This window comes from Balaenoptera musculus, chromosome 7 (assembly GCF_009873245.2).
Source record: "Balaenoptera musculus isolate JJ_BM4_2016_0621 chromosome 7, mBalMus1.pri.v3, whole genome shotgun sequence".
In the NCBI taxonomy this organism is placed as follows: Eukaryota; Metazoa; Chordata; class Mammalia; order Artiodactyla; family Balaenopteridae; genus Balaenoptera; species Balaenoptera musculus.
Genome location: NC_045791.1, coordinates 53,185,112 through 53,202,787, shown reverse-complemented (window position 1 = coordinate 53,202,787; position 17,676 = coordinate 53,185,112). Strand labels below are relative to the sequence as shown.

The 17,676-nt window shown below is 36.6% G+C and overlaps 1 protein-coding gene and 1 pseudogene across 2 annotated transcripts in view; one reads left to right on the top strand and one right to left on the bottom strand.

Annotated features, from left to right (window-relative positions):
• Nucleotides 1–1,014: 1,014 nt before the first annotated feature.
• HAT1 (histone acetyltransferase 1) overlaps nucleotides 1,015–17,676 on the bottom strand; it is a 48,376-nt gene continuing 31,714 nt past the window's right edge. For both annotated transcript variants that reach the window (XM_036858965.1, XM_036858966.1), the window contains exons 8-11: nucleotides 17,479–17,585; nucleotides 11,106–11,257; nucleotides 8,104–8,220; nucleotides 1,015–1,457 (exon numbers count right to left, since the gene is read on the bottom strand). In XM_036858965.1, coding sequence (XP_036714860.1) covers nucleotides 1,290–1,457; nucleotides 8,104–8,220; nucleotides 11,106–11,257; nucleotides 17,479–17,585 — 544 coding nt within the window. In that variant the 3' untranslated portion in view covers nucleotides 1,015–1,289. The remainder of the gene's footprint in view (nucleotides 1,458–8,103; nucleotides 8,221–11,105; nucleotides 11,258–17,478; nucleotides 17,586–17,676) is intronic.
• Nucleotides 13,269–14,361, top strand: LOC118897764 (annotated as a pseudogene).

Below are 17,676 nucleotides of genomic sequence, written 5' to 3'. Positions count from 1 at the left end.
CTTACCTTTCCTCCAAGGTGTGTTGTGATGTTTAATTAATGTTTACAAAGTATGTAGTAAGCTGCAGATGAAAGATGCTACTGAAGCATAAAGTAGTGTCATTAGTCCAACTCATCAGTTACCCTTATTAGGTATGCAAAATGAAAGTCATGTTGCTACAACTAAAATAGTTATAAATACATAGTAGGTCAAATATAAATCCCAGAGAAACTTAAATCTATATACCACATCTACAAAGCAAACACCTGAAGCTCCTTATTATTAGAGCATTGTGCTTTTTTTCTCTAACACTTGAAACCCCTTAAGTTTTAAGAATAGAAACTGATTAGAATGTTAGGGTAATGATGAAAATACGATATCTTTGGTAAACATCTGAAGTTCTTTATATCTTAATATGAATATAAAGGTTCAGTCTGAAGTTATGTGAAACTCTATACAACTTGGAAAAACTTTTGATTCTTCTGCAATTGAAACTAGCAAGAATACTCTGAATTTCACAGGAAATTTAAACAATAAAATGATAACCTTAAAAGTTTAAAAAAAAAAAAAAAAAAAAAGAAATGTGTGTTTTTTTTTAAAATTAATTATTTATTTATTTATTTTATTTTTGGCTGTGTTGGGTCTTCGTTTCTGTGCAAGGGCTTTCTCTAGTTGCGGCAAGCAGGGGCCACTCTTCATCGCGGTGCGCAGGCCTCTCACTATCGCAGCCTCTCTTGTTGCGGAGCACAGGCTCCAGACGCGCAGGCTCAATAGTTGTGGCTCACGGGCCCAGTTGCTCCGCGGCATGTGGGATCTTCCTAGACCAGGGCTCGAACCCGTGTCCCCTGCATTGGCAGGCAGATTCTCAACCACTGCGCCACCAGGGAAGCCCCAAGAAATGTGTTTTAAAGGTGCCAGATGTAAAATCTTAAAAGCAAAGTGTGGGAGGAATGATAGTAAAAGCTTAAAACCTAACGTTTTTTAACAAGACTGAAGAAGTTTATCATAAGTATGTAAGAATCATATCAGTACACATTAACATATCACAACTAAGCATTTATTACACTGTTTAAGAAGGGAAGCAAGTGCAGTGGTATTTCAGAAGCTATATCTTTTTTTAATGTAATATATGCTCATAGACTCTAAACAGTATTTTAAAATATACAATCTCTCCAAAAGAAAATATTTAACTAAAGATAACTTTTAATGTAAGTAAAATGTTACAAGATTTTAAAATTAAAGTCATCATCTGATTTTTCACAACACATGTACAGAAATTTTCAAACTTCCTGTACAGAGAAGTATAACCTCTACTCTTGAGCAAGGCGTTCAATAACACGTCGATAATCTTCCACAAGTTCCTGAAAGCTTTCTTCCAGCTGTTCATGTTGCATGCTTATTTCTATTTGGTTCATCTGGTTTGTCAGTTCTTCTGGTCTGAGACATTTTCTCATTTTAGCAAGATCTCTCTGTTTTTTCTAAGCAACAAACACAATTATTGGTTAGACTAAGAAAACTAATAAAATTCTAATATAAAGAAATATAAGTCTCCAATGTTAAAAATAATAGTAGTAGAAATATGCCCGAATTTGTCCCATACAGTTTTTTCTTAAGGAAGCCTAAACATAATGTTAACCGTGAATTATAAACTCTCTAAAAGGAAGGTTCCAGAAGACATGTAATTTGTGTCAATTAATGGTAAATATAGATATGTGACTAACAGCCCCCTCTCCAAAGCATAATAAAGAACTGGCCAGTATAGACACTCAAATACTTCTTTAATAAAAAAAAATATATTAACTGAAGAAAGACAACTGAGATTAAGTGCTATTGTTTCATCTCACTATTTAATCATTAATTACATTAATTTTCATTCCAAACTGGCTTCTGCCACTAGGCTCATTTTTGAGTTCCCTTACCCAGAGATGTATTTATGGACCACATGTTAATTTCAACATAAACTGTTGGAAGAGCTTCAGAAAGATGAGCCCAAAACTGTCACATTTTAAAAAACAATATTAACTAGCATTTATTGAGTCTCTACTGTCCAGACATACATTATCTTATTAAACCCTCTCCATTTTACTGAGAAGGAAACCACCATGCTGAAGAGTTTGCACCACACTGAGGGGCTGGTAACAACTTTTAAACAGGACACTGTATCAGAACAATACTGTTAGTAATGCTGAGGACAGGACTGGGGTGCCAGGTCAGCAGCTCCTGCAGCACTTCAAGTAAGAGATGATGAAAGTCTAGACTAAGTCAGTAGCAGCAGAGATGGAAGGAACAGAACAGATTTAGGGAAGAAAACACTGGGTGATGTGGGGAAAGAAGAATGAAGAAGGACTCCAAGATTCCTGGGTGGGTGGCAACACTGCATTATATAAAACACTGTAATATATGAAACCTTCATACATTTTGGATAAACTGTTCTAGATTATACCAATCCTCTTTTATTAAAGCATATAACGAAGAGCTAACTCTACATAGAGATCAGAAATCACATATATTAACTCATGTAATCCTAACAACTCTATAAGATAGACACTATAATTTTCTTCAATTGATAAAGAAAAAAAAAGATGCAGGAGTTAAATAACTTACAGAGGTAGTAAGCTGAGAAGCCAGGATTCAGCTCCTAATGATCTGCTTGGAAGTCTGTATTCTGAGTCCCTATATCTAACTGACTTCCAAAGACATTTAAAAAAAAAACACACACAACACCCTAAAAACGATATCTTAAATCCATCCTAAAAACTAATAAATGTCCCCTTAAAGGAAACCCTAATAATTCCGGAATATAGACATATACAGTGCTTCTCAAACTTAAATGTGCACAAAGATCACCTGGGAACCTTGTTAAAATGCAGATTCTGATTCAGCAGGTCTGGGGTGGGGTGAGATTCTGCAGTTCTAACAAGTTCCCAGGTGATGTTAATGTTGCTGATCTCCCCCCCCCGACACCCCCCCACCCCCAGCACAGCTTGGGGGATCTTAGTTCCCCAACCAGGGATAGAACCGGTGCCCCCTGCAGTGGAAGCGCAGAGTCTTAACCACTGGATTGCCAGGGAATTCCCAATGTTGCTGATCTTCTAACCACACTTTGAATATTCTAGAGAAGTGATGAAAATTCAAATTTATTGCTCCCAAGGCCTGGAAGGACAGTATATTTCTTACTCTTCAATCATGTGGATGATAAATGCTTTGTTTCTGCTGTAAAAGTTATTTTTTCTGCCAAGAGGCACAACTGCCCTATATAAGAGCATCTAAGTTAAGGAAACAGCTCAGGAACTAAAGGGTCATGCATCCAAAAATTATTGTGGTATGTGGTAGGAATAAAAGCTATTTTTCTTAACTGCTAATCAGTTATAACATTTATGAAATAATCTAACCATACTGCTTGAATATGCCTCCAATCATATTAAATTCTTATATACAATAGAACCATATTAATTCTTAAATATTTCTTGACTATCAATTCTGTTCCAAATAACCTATAGAATGAATCATGTGCCAGTAACATACTGTTTTAAAATATCTTGTTTTTAAATTTCTAAGAGTGCTTACTTCCCCAATTTATCTCCCCCTTCCTTGCCACCTTCAATTTCTTCATTGTCAGTTTTTTTCAGATGGATGTCAGAATTAATCTCTATTATAATTTTTATGGGCATGGCAGTACATCTCTGAATTAAATTTAAGAGTTCTAAGTACCTTGGAATAAAAAATACATGTACTAGCTTTATGGAAAACTGTGCAACTATTATACAGAAGCTCCTCATGAGCATGTAAACTGTGGTTCAATTTTTAAAATAACTTGTTTATTGTTCAGGAATATTAAAATAATTTTAATATTCCTGAAACTATATATACACAACACTTTGTATATGTATGAAATATTACAAATTAATCTTTTAAATAATGTGTTTTTAAAAAAAACCTTAAAAAAATAAACTGGGACTTCCCTGGTGGCGCAGTGGTTAGGAGTCCGCCTGACAATGCAGGAGATGCAGGTTCGATCCCTGGTCCGGGAGGATCCCACATGCCGCGGAGCAACTAAACCCGTGCGCCACAACTACTGAGCCTGCGCTCTAGGGCCCGTGTGCCACAACTACTGAGCTGACATGCTGCAACTACCGAAGCCCAAGCGCCTAGAGCCCGTGGTCCATAACAAGAGAAGCCACTGCAATGAGAAGCCCACACACCACAATGACGAGTAGCCCCCGCTCGCCGCAACTAGAGAAAGCCCACGCGCGGCAACGAAGACCCAACACAGCCCAAAAAACCCCAAAAACAAACAAACAAAAAACTGATTTGGGGAACACCTCTATCCAGCAAAGTGACATACATTGGGAGTACAAATTAAATACTGAAAGACAGAACTCCTTAAGATTGAAATAGACCTCCTGTAGGCTCAGAATAATTCTCACCCTCCAAAAACAAAAAGTTAATTCCTTCATAGATTAGGGCTGTTGATAATTTTAATTAATGCAGACAAATTAATTAAAGATGGTATTAGTGTCAATTTATTTATGTTAACATTTGGCTTTAACACATGTAATGTGTTAAAAGTCCAGAAAACAATTCTTCTTGCCTAGTTTTCACAGGTTCCAAGAGGGTTTACAAATATAATCTCAAAAATGCCACCACCTCTAAGGGTTCCTTAATTTCTATCTGCTGAACTAGTCTCTTTTGTGAACTAAAGAGATAAGGTTCTTTTGTAAGAATTTAAAAATAATAATGGTGTGGAGGCATTGACGAGTCCTAAGACTTCTCAAAAGATTATCTTTAAACACATGTACAATGCATTGTATTTCTTTCTCTTCAGTTCCTCACTATGGAGGCATTTCCATTTTAGAGGAGCCTAATACCCAGACGTTAATAAGCTGTGGACACTCACACAATTAGTAAAAGGCAGAACTAGACCTCAAGACGGAGTTTTCTGATTCCAAATCCAAATCCAAATATTATAATAATGATTCTAAATTTTATACTTGTAAACCAATTATGAATTAAAATATGCCCATGAAACAATATAAAAACTTTAATGCTAAAACCAAGCAGCTGCACCAACTTTTCTTTTTTTAGCCAAATTGTTCAAATTTATTTTTTGAACACCTGAAAATTACTTCTGTACTACAGAGTTTCTTTTTGTGCTTTTAAAAAATGATTCTAGTTAATATAGGTTATTTTTATCCCTTCTTGGCACAGATACAGATGAATTATCAGTGTTTAGAGAACTTTTAAAGTAAGGTACAACTACTACTTTTTTTTTTTTTTTTAATAAATTTATTTATTTATTTATTTATTTTTGGCTGTGTTGGGTCTTCGTTTCTGTGCGAGGGCTTTCTCTAGTTGCGGCAAGCGGGGGCCACTCTTCATCGCGGTGCGCGGGCCTCTCACTATCGCGGCCTCTCTTGTTGCGGAGCACAGGCTCCAGACGCGTAGGCTCAGTAGTTGTGGCTCACGGGCCCAGTTGCTCCGCGGCATGTGGGATCTTCCCAGACCAGGGCTCGAACCCGTGTCCCCTGCATTGGCAGGCGGATGCTCAACCACTGCGCCACCAGGGAAGCCCCAGTACAACTACTTCTAATAGCTACCCAAAAAATTTCTTAGTGGAACAGTGTGATTAAGCTGATACGGAAATTTGAGCCCTCAAATAAAGGCAGCACAGAATTGGTGGACTTTGCTATCAATAAATAATTTCATACCTCAGTAATAACTTATGACAATCTAAATTAGAATTTCTTTTCATAAAATATGTTGAAGTAAAAATGTAAATTCTAAACTCCAAACTTTCCCCATTTGGCATACACTTTAAGACCTAAAAAAATTTGAAACCACACTCAATATTAAGCAATTTTACTTTATTCTTAAATATAATTTTGCATTTGAGAATGCTGTGATAGCACAACAAAGTATATGAGTATCAACTTGGAATGACAAATTGGAGAAAATCACTTGCGTACATTCAACGAAGAAATCTTATAACTCCTCCCATGCCTATAGGGCATTCAACTATTTCTAGGCTTTTACTAAGTTTGTGGTAAGTTTTCAACCACACTGTGGCTATCAACCTGAAGCAGGGGAGAGGACCCTCAAGATTTCTTGGTTTTCTCAATGAGAAAGAATACTGGATAACTAAACTCATTAAAATGTGCATACTATAACTAGGGTTTGAGCAAGTATCTGAAGAATTTATAATTTGTGTATGAGCTTTAGTGCAAGGATGGTGATACCCATTTTGGCTGTTAAGAATTTAAAGAGTTTAATAACCAGTCTTTGGTTGTCTTTTAGATGAGGTGAACTTGCTGGACAGGTGAGGATACTTAATATAAAAAATCATCATTCTTTAAGAGTAGACAATACTTGCTTTTATGAACTACAGAAATTCCCATTGTTTGGCATAACTTCATGACTACTGTATATACTTAGAATTCATCCTCTCTCATTTGCTACATCTGCCTATATAAAATATCACAAGTATCTGAGATGCATAATTCAATAAATTATTTCACTTTACTAAAACAGTTTTAATACTCTTAAATGTTGTCATGATAACACCTAATTATATTGTTCTACATGCCTAATTTCATCATAAAGAAATTTTCTAGCTAACAAATTAATATTAAAGATCAAAATCTTTGGAAAGTACCATTTCTACCAATTTTCTGATGTTTCTGAATTGATAAACATAAGGATTGACAAAAGAATAAAATGTTACTTCGGACAATTTTTGGGAACAGAGACCATTATAATTTATTACAACCTGTTATATGCAGATGGTAGTTCATACGATAGAAAATCAATCCATTAAATTGCTTAATAAAATGGCACTATGAAGAAAAAAACATATATATGAATTCGAGATACAAGGATGTATAGTCATAAGCAAATAATTATTTTTATATACAGAATGTGATATGTTTAGAATTACAATAACAAATTAGGAAATACGGCTGCACTGCAAACAAGATGTGATAAAGGAAAAGAGCTGGGATTCAACGAGTAGTACAACCTATATACCATCAACATTCAAAAGACTGCTCTATAAAGCAGAATCTATGATAAATAAAACTTGGATTAATTTAGAAAAATCAGGGACTTCCCTGGTGGTCCAATGGCTAAGACTCTGCGCTCCCAATGCAGGGGGCCTGGGTTCGATCCCTGGTCAGGGAACTAGATCCCACATACCGCAAGTAAGACCCAGTACAGCCAAATAAAATAAATAAATAAATAAATAAATATTAAAACAAAGAAAAATCAGAACTATGTGTACTTGATATATTAAGTACTCATTATTAATTGACTTTCTCCTTCAATCTTAAGACAGATTCGAATTTGTCATTTATGTTCCCAGCTATTGTGCTGTATAAGCTTCTAGGTATAGTGTATTCAAATGCAGCAATCACATGTCAGGTGCTCAATGATTAGTTGTTGAATAAATAAATGAATATTCTCTACAATCAGATTACTGTCCAGCTACAAGAATCACAGCAAATCCTCCTCCACACAAGCTGGCGTGGACAATATCTACCTTAATAATGGCCAAATGATGATGAGGCCAGACCTGATCTAGGAGGGGAGATTTTTGAGCTAGAGGAAAATAAAGGAGATGAAAAAAAGCGGGGGGAATGGAGCAAGAATAACAACAACAACAACAAAAAAAAAAGAGGTAAACAACACTAAGCTGCAATTTCAGCTATGGTCAAGTATAGAGGTTACAAATGGCAACCAAGGCCACATTAAGGAAGAAAGGAGCAAAGGTAAACAGAATATATATGACAAATGGGAAGACAATTAGAAAAAACTAACAAGATAACTTTGTTAGGGAAGATTCTGGGCATTCAGTTTTTAAAAAGATGCATACAAATGAAAGAAAAAAATAACCATGAGTAGACTCTCCTTGGGATTAGTTTTTAAGTGAATGGAAACAGATTTATAGCTTACATTGGAAAATTATGACAGGGAGAATTCTTATAACTAACTGGAAGAATATTTTCACTTTTGTAAAAGTTAATTTAGCAAAACAATTTGGACTCTCCCATACACTGGCATTTGCTAGATTTTCTTCTTTATTTTAAACAGTGACAAGAATATAATGTTTAAGACCCTTGAAAGTCCTACCTTATATGGGCTAATTAGTCTTCTTTTAATATCCAGTCTATAGCTTCTGTATTGTTCAGCATCACTCATGTCAGTTACCAGTAGTCGAAGAATTTCATAAACCCGTCTGGCATGTTGCTAATAAACCAAACAAAAGAAAAATATGAACATTTCAAATTACAAAATAGTAACACCTTCCCAAAAGAACACAGCATATATTGAATAGCTGTCATAGGCCAGAAATTGTGCTAGATGCCAGACAAAGAGCAATAAAAGATATAATCTTTGTCCTCAAGGAGCTAGCAGTCTAGTGGGTAATACAAATGACTAAGGTATGGTTAATTTAATGATAGAAATATGCATAGGATATTATGGTAGCACAGCCTGGGAATGGGGGAAATGTTAGAAGAGGATTCCCAGGGGAATAAAACCTGAGTGACTCTTAAAGGAATGGGAGCATGCTATACTTGAAAGAGGGGAGGGCACTATGTGTGTGTGCATGTCGCGTGCACACACATGCAGAAGCAGTCTGACACTGCTGGAGCACAAACTGAAAAAACAAAGCGAGAAGTAGCAGCAGAGTGAGGATGGAGCGAGAGCACTGAGCCGTACATACTGGGCGAAAGAGCTGGGTTTTATCTAGTTGGTAACAGGTTTGAGTTTTAAATAAAGCGTTTTCTCAGCTACATAAAAATGGCAGCGAAAGAAGGGGAGGGAGACCAATTAGGAAGCTCAGTTATTAAATCAGGCAAAAAATGATGAGGTGGCACAGTGGTTAAGAATCCGCCTGCCAATGCAGGGGACACGGGTTTGAGCCCTGGTCAGGGAAAGATCCCACATGCCACGGAGCAACTAAGCCCGTGAGCCACAACTACTGAGCCTGCGCTCTAGAGCCCATGAGCCACAACTACTGAGCCCACGAGCCACAACTACTGAAGCCCATGTGCCTAGAGCCCGTGCTCCACAATAAGAGAAGCCACCGCAATGAGAAGCCCGTCAACTAGAAAAAAGCCCTCATGCAGCAAATGAAGACCCAATACAGCCAAAAAAAAAAAAAAAAATGATGAGGGCATGAACTGAGATAGCACAAATAAGAATACTAAGGGAACAAGGATTCTAGAAATATAGAAGAGGAAAGACTGGCTGTGGAGAAGGGTATGGAATGACAGTTTTCAGAGTAGGAGAGATTTAGGAGGCAGCAGAACATATAAATCTGAAGAAAATTCTAGTCTAAGGGTAAGGATTTAAGCAATATCAGTATACAGGGCAAGAGTTTAAACCATAAGACTAGTTAATGGTTAAGATCACCCAAGGAAAACATACACAGTGAAGACAGGGGAGAGGTCAGAACCCTGTAGTACAGTGACAGTTAAGGAGCAGACAAAGAACAAAGAAAAACAGTCAAAGAAATATGAGAAGAATCAGGAAGTTTGGGTAACACTGAAGCCAAAGGAGTAGGCCTATAGTTCTCCTATTTCTGTTATTTCACTTACCTATTTATTGGGAGTGGGGAAGAGGTCAGGTATACAGAGGTTGAGAAGATAACACTGAACTTTCTGGAAGAAACACTTGAGCTGAGCCTGAAAAAATGAGTACTATCTGGCCAAGCAAAGATGGAGGAACAGGAGAAGGGGGGGTATAAGGGCAAAGGGAACAGCTTATATGCAGGGACATAAAAGGCGGAAAGTTGTAGCATAGTTGGGAAATGACATGAAGTTCAGCAAAGCCAGAGCGTGTGGGAAAGCGGTAGGAAGCTCAGGCTAGCAAGGTAGGCAGGGGCCAAATTATGATGGGATCTGTGTGCCATACTAAGGAGTTTTAATCCCAATAATGTGCTCATATTCTGTCTTTTAAAGGCTGAGCTATTAAATAAATTCTCATTAATAAAGGTTTAATACAGTCTGGAAATATAAATTATTTCTAAAATCACATTTTATCTTAAAGCCAGGAAGCCATTAAAGTGTTTTTATGCAGGAGAAGATGGAAAGTTTCAATTCAAATTAAGTTGCTTCTTGAAGGTCAGTGACTAGTAAACTTTTGGTATACAGTTTTGGAGCTCAGGAGGAAAATTTGGATTGAAGATTTCGATGAGCTCTCCCAGGTAGAATTAAGTAGAATGAGAAGAAATGAGGATTGGATAAAAAACTTTGGGGAAGAATTATATTTAGGGAGCATACGGAAGAGTAGAAGCTAGTAGACAGTATCGGAAAAAAGATGAGCACAGTGGTTAAGGGGAAAACCAGGAACTGTAGTACCTTAGAAGTCAAGGGAGGGGAGGTCAACAGTATCAAGTGCTAGTCCTTTTTTTTTTAAATTTTGTTTTATTTATTTTTTTATACAGCAGGTTCTTATTAGTTATCTATTTTATACATATTAGTGTATGTATGTCAATCCTAATCTCCCAATTCATCCCACCACCACCACTAATTGCTAGTCCTTATTACTGGAATACTCTTCATCCCTCATACGTTTATAATCCAAAACCTACCCATTCTTCAAGGCTTAGATCAAATGCATCCCTTCTATGAAATACTCTGATTTCTTGCTTACGTAAATATAACAAATTCCTCTGAACTCCCATATTATTTTTTCTGTACTTAAGATATTTACTACTTTAAAATTCAAACAAACATCTATAGAAGTATAAAAAGTGAAAGTTATGTGTTTTATTCCAACCCTCCTCCCCACCAATACAGTCTCCAGGGGCATTAACTACTTTACCAGTTTAGATAAACATTTTCTTAAAAAGCAAAAATAAGATCCTACTATCCATCTTTGTTCTGCTTGTTACACTTAATATAGCCATGAAATCAATTATCTTTCCATTCTATTAATGAGAAAATTGAAGCACAAGGAGGTAAACTAAATTGCCCTAAGAGCAAGTGGTGAAGCCAAATTTGACCCCAAGCAATTTGGCTTCAGGGCCTGTATTCTTAATGTATTTGCAATGTTTAAATTACGTAAGTACTTAAAAAATTTTTTTTTCAAAATTTGAATGTTTTCCTCCTACAGACTAAAAATACCTTATTTATTTTGAACTTCTGTTGAGCCTCTATTGCCATATCTTCACTGAATCCTTGCATTAACTTCTCCCGGGAAAAACAGGGCAAATCTTGACAAAGCTTTACAAGCACAAAGTCTCTTAATTTCACGTAGCTTTTGGATGGATCTTCCGCTAAAGAAATAAAGCAGAATAACATTTCCCTTACCTAACATAATTTCTTCATCATTTGCAACCTCAATATACATGCTAAGCTTAGAAAGGCAAATATTCTTAAAAGAATTATATATATATATATACAAAAGTTACAATGTGAAAGGATTATTCCTTATAAATCAAACAATAGCACTATTAGTCAAATAAAATTATAGATGCAATCCTTTTGCAAATACATATATATTATTTGTGAAATTAGAGCTACTCCTTTTCAAATGTAAACTTTTTGACTGGTTTGTTATCATATATATGTACCTTAGTTTTATTTTCAGTTAACGTAGCTGTATAAACAAGAGATTCAAGTTTGGATAATCAACTCCAAAAGCAAGTATTTTCTGATACCTAAGGGTTCCAAAGCTCAATTTATAACTCCCTTCTTTAATAACCTTTATAGTCTGCTAGGCTTCTTTCACCCAATTAAAAAAATTCTTCCTTTTACAAAACAAATCTTTTTTATTTAGAGAATAAAATGAAAATATGATTTTGATTCTTTCTTCATTGCATCTGGATAGCATAGATGTTCCTTTATGTTTGTCTATGTTAGCTACATTAGACTAAGTAGTGGACAAGGAAAATATCAAAACATGATAGGCAGAAAAAATACTGCAGTCAGAGAACATGTGTTTGAGTCCCGGTTCTGTCATTCACAGATGTAGGACTTTAGGCAAATTACCTCACTTCTCTGAGCCCTCATTTTCTGATCAGTAGAAGACTTGAAACAATGTTAACGTTTGAGGTAGTACATAGGTCACAAGACAGTTTTGTTACAATAGCAATACTCTACAAATTATTCAATGCAATCCCTATCAAAATCCCAGCTGGCTTTTTTTGTTGCAGAAATTAACAAGCTCATCTTAAAACTGATATGGAGATGCAAGGAACTCAGAATAGCCAAAACAACTTTGAAAAAGAACAAAAGTTAGAGGACTCAGATTTCCTGATTTCAAAACTTACTACAAAGCTATAGTAATCAAGACAGTGTGGTACTGACATAGGATGGACATGTAGATCAGTGGAACTGAGTTGAGAGTTTAAAATAAACCCATACATTTATGACCCATTAATTTTTGAGAAGAGTGCCTACACAATTCAATGAGGGAAAGAATAGTCTTTTAACAAATGGCACTTGGACAACTGGATCTCCACAGCAAAAAGAATGATTTGGTTGGATGCCTTTTCCTCACACAATACACAAAAATTAACTCAAAACGGATCATAGACCTAAGTGTAAGAGGTAAAACTACAAAGAAGAAAACATAGGAGTAAATCTTCATGACTTTTGGTTAGGCAATCGTTTCTTAGACAACGAACCAAAAGCACAAGCAACTAAAGAAAAAGTAGATAAACAGGGCTATAACAAAATTTATAACTTTTGGGACTTCCCTGGTGGCACAGTGGTTAAGAATCCGCCTGCTAGTGCAGCGGACACGGGTTCGAGCCCTGGTCCAGGGAGATCCCACATGCCGCGGAGCAACTAAGCCAGTGCGCCACAATTACTGAGCCTGCGCGCCACAATTACTGAGCCTGCGCTCTAGAGCCCATGAGCCACAACTACTGAGCCCGCGAGCCACTACTGAAGCCCGTGTGCCACTACTGAAGCCCGTGTGCCTAGAGCCCGTGCTCCACAACAAGAGAAGCCACCGCAATGAGAAGCCTGTGCACCACAACGAACAGCAGCCCCCACTCGCCACAACTAGAGAAACCCCGCACAGAGCAACGAAGACCCAACACAGCCAAATAAATTAATTAATTAATTAAATTTTAAAAAAAAATTGTACACTTTAAATAAGTGGATTGTATGACATGTTAACTATATCTCAATAAAGCTGTTTATAAAAGAGTCTGAGCTAAGGGTAATGTTTTATGATTGAGTTATTCATTCATTCAATCCATATGTACTTAAATACCATCTTATGCTTCTATGCAGCACTTCATATACATGTAATTATTAGGTAAACATTATATGACCATGGCTTTAAGGTGGTAAAGAAGTGAAATTCTGTCATGGCATCAGCTTGTTATGAAATTATGATCTATCAGGAATGTACAGATAATGTACACAAAGGAATGTACAGATTCCCCACAAAGGCTGGGCTAGGCAGTATTTGAGTCCCAAGGAGACCGACAAAGAGCTCCAAGCTGAAAAGCAGGCGGCCAGGGAAGAAGAGAACCAAGGAAAGAGGGTAGAGATGGGGCTGCAGGTGACTCCAGAAAGAAGAAATCTCTAGCCTCAGAAGACAGTGAAGATGAAGTTGACCACCAGCAAAGGTGCAGGAGGACTCATTAACATCAAGAACCCCAACCACGTGGCACAGACGATCAGAAAGGTCACACAACTAGATCTAGATAGGCCAAAGGAGCTTTCAAGGAGAGAAGAAGATGACATTGAGAAGAAAAAGCAGAAGAGCCTTACATGAAAATGTATTTAGCGGGGGAAACGGAGCAGGCCAAGGCCACCTTGCCTGGCTAGTGATCGATCATTCAGAAAGAGCAGAAAGCAAGAGAGGCAGGAGGTTGCTAGGAAGAAAGAGGAAAGGAAAACAAATGATAATGTAACTCTGTCAGGAAATGAATGCAGTCGCTCACCCTGAACAAGTAAGCGTGGCTTGTGGGAAGAAATACCAGGCAACTGGGTCCCACTGCCAGGACCTCTGCCCTGTCTTGCCCACCCTATACCCTGGTACCACTGCAGCAGGCCCTCACAGCTAGGAGCCCCTCACTGCACGGGGCTTCCTCTTCATTATCTTGCATGTAAAATCATTTGGGGGAAAAGGAGGACTGTGCTGCAGGGAGGGAACAGCTGCTATCTTTGAGACAAAAAGATGAAGACTATTTCTTCTGGAACCATTTGAATGTTTTTGCTGCTTTCAGAATCTAGAACCTTTTTGGGAGGGGCGTTGTGTGTCTGAGAGGTGGGGTAAGAAGAGTTTCCACTGGTCACATAGATTGCACCTCCGGGGCGGCTGTACCAGGGTCAGCTGCTGATGAGTTTGCGACAACCAGCCCTAGTCTGTGTCGCCTGGGTGCTCACTCAGAGAGGGACTATCTTCTGGGAGCCAGTGCCTCTGGGTCCCTGAGGATCATGGCTCGTCCCAGGCCAGGCCCCTCTGACTGAGGCCTCTCCTCTCTGCTCCATTCCCACCCACCTGGCCAGGGACAGTACCCATTTCTAACTCTACTCATCAGTCATTTGAAGAAACGTCTGTTTATTCTACAGCAACCAGGCTGAACATGCTCCACAAATTCAACTTACATATTTAACAGGTTAAACTTGACATTATCATTAAGGCAAAACATACACACACGAAAAAAACTCATATATAAAGCTACAATAAAAAATCAAGATGGCGTTCTGAATAAACAGCCTCTATTTCTTAAAAAAAAAAAAAAATCAAGATGGTATGGTACTGGCAGAAGGATAGACATAGATCATTAAAGAATCCAGAAATAAATCTTTACATTTATGGGCAACTAATTTTCAACAAACATACGAAGGCAATTCAACAGGGGAAAGGACAGTCTTTTTAACAAACTGCTGGGAAAACTGGATGGCCATATGTAAAGAAGATTAATTAAAAAAAAAAAAAAAAGAAGATTAATTTAGAAACTTTCCTCACATAATGCACAAAAATTACCTCAAAATGGATCACAAACCTCAATACAAGAGGCTGGGGATGGGGACTGACTGCAAATGGACAGGAGGGAATCTTTTTACAGTGACAGAAATATTCTAAAACAGGTTGTAAAACTAGGCAAGTGTACTAAGAATACTGAACTGTACACTTAAAATGCATGAATTTAATGCTATGTATATCATACCTCAATAAAGCTGCTTTAATTAAATCTCTACTAAGTGACAAACTCTTAAGCAAGCATCTCTTAAAAAAATGTTTTTAAGTGCTAATAGTGAGGCACATGCTTATTCAATGTCAGTTTTTCCAAGTCCACCTCTTCTTTAACTGGTTTAGAAAAACTGTGTTGCTAGTATCAGTTTAAAATAAAATTTCGTATGAGTGAAAGCTTAAGTAACTTAAGTAACTTATATACCCCCAGAATTTTAGGAAAAAACACATCAAAGGTAAAAGAATTACAGTTGAGAAAAATCTAAAAAATCTCATGCCACATTCTTATCTGAAATTTTCACATATATTGAAAAATTGTGCAAAAAAAATTTCCACTTAGCTTTAAATAAGCCATTATAGACTAACAATATTTTGTTTGCAGCTTAATATAAGGGGCCAAGTCACCACTCAGTCTTTCAGCACTTTAACTGAAGGTGTCAGCCTGAAAATGAACCTAAAATGGTAACACCCATTAATCTGTGACATCCTTCACAGATGAGTGATGCATTTAAAAGACGAAATTTGCTTGGATATAAATCTATAGTGATACGTGGGATCAAAACTTGAGTTTTTTCCCAAGTTAAATACATCATCTACCAACATAAATGCTCTTCTATCATTTAAAAAAAAAACTTCATATTATAAAAAATTTACAGATAACATTCTAAAAAGCCATGTAACATATTCCAGTACTACAAGGAACATTTAAAGGACAGATATAATTAGTTCTTAATATACAACTAACAGGTTAATAACACTGAGATATATTCTAGCCCAAGATCAATTTCTATTGCCAAATGCAACTCTCTTCATAATTCTGGAAGAAACAAATCACCAATTCTATATGTAAGGTCATACAACCAATATGTGTTCAAACCCTGTATATCTTATGATACCGACATCCTCAAAAGGAAGATGGCACATGATATAAAGAACTGTTTTCCAGTATTTTACTTTAAGTGCTTAAAAAAAGGGAATTCCCTGGCAATCCAGTGGTTAGGACTCGGCTCTCTCACTGCCGGGGCCCGGGTCCAATCCCTGATTGGGGAACTAAGATCCTGCAACCCAAAAGGCGCGGCCAAAAAAAAAAAGTGCTAAAAAAAAAAAAATGGGTGGCAATTACACCACAAACACCTATCTATCCTGTAACATAGGCCATTGATGGTTAAGTTTTAATTTTTACTATATCTGGCTATATGTCAAGTAAGCAAAAGGCCATCTCAATATAAAGAATATCCTGGATTGCAAAGGGAAATCCAGAGCCTCATAAAGATCCAAAAAGTTTAAAAAATATACAAAATAATGGAGCTATAGGCAACTAAAACAACCAAAGAGTAGAAAATTCTGTACTTTTCTTTTTTTAAAGGACTGGGTATGGAAATTGAGGAGAAATATCTTAGAACAGCTGATAAGGCATTTTTAGTAATTTATAATGCTAAGAAATGTTAACACTGAAAATAAAGGCCAATACCCAGTTTTCAAATTCACAAGTCCTTTAGCATGTTTAGCATTTTCTCTTTAGAGACTTCAGTTTGCAATGCATAAAGGCTACCATTATTGATGACTCTTCACTGAGATTTAAGAAATAAAATTCTTTATCTGCTAATTGGTGCTAAGTATCAAGGACTTTATTGGTTGGAGTAGACAGAAGAAAGTGGTTAAGAGGCTGCACAGAAACAACCCCTGCTGGCACATTACCCACTAGAGAAGACAAAGACTACTTATGTGAACTCTAAGTCTCTAGATTAAAATCACCAAAAAAGTCCCTTCATGTAGTACCAAGTCCAAGCTCTATAAGTAAACAGAAGCTAAACAATTTTGAGCTTAGCTAAAAAGAAGTGTTATTGTTTGTATTATGTTTCTATAATTTTACAAGTCACTAAGCTAGTGAAGGTGTCACTTAAACAATTTATAACTTTTGATATAAACTAACTTTAGTAATCACTTCTGTATCTCCCAAGTTTCCAAATCATTTAACAGGAGCAGTAAAGTTAGATGAAAAGATACATCAACTTTATAAACTGTTTGCCAAATAAACTGAACAAATAAGTCATACCACACTTGCAACATATATATGCCTAAGATTTCCCATTATATATTCAGTTCATTATCCTCAATTTGTTCAATTAATGAGCACTTCATGCTCAGAGATGCAATCCAATCCCACAAAGGCTTATGATTTAAAATGTAACCTTAAGCCATCTTTAAACAGTTCCAAAAAGACCTCAGGAGACTGCTGCTATTTAAAATAAAATAGTTATTTCTGACAAAACCAAGATTAGTAAAGAAGAGATTTTTTAGAAAGGCTCTTTCAACAACAAATCAAAATTTACATACCTGTAATATCAAGAACAGAAGGAGATGCAATGTAGTATCTATGAACTGTTTCAAGAAGTTGAGCACCATGGCCTTGACCTTGAAATGGAGTCAATATCAGCATCTGACTATAGTAAAGAAATTATATTCAAATATCACAACATGACCGGTTTACAAATTGCAAGTCACTATAGTAATATAAACACTTTAAAGTTAGTG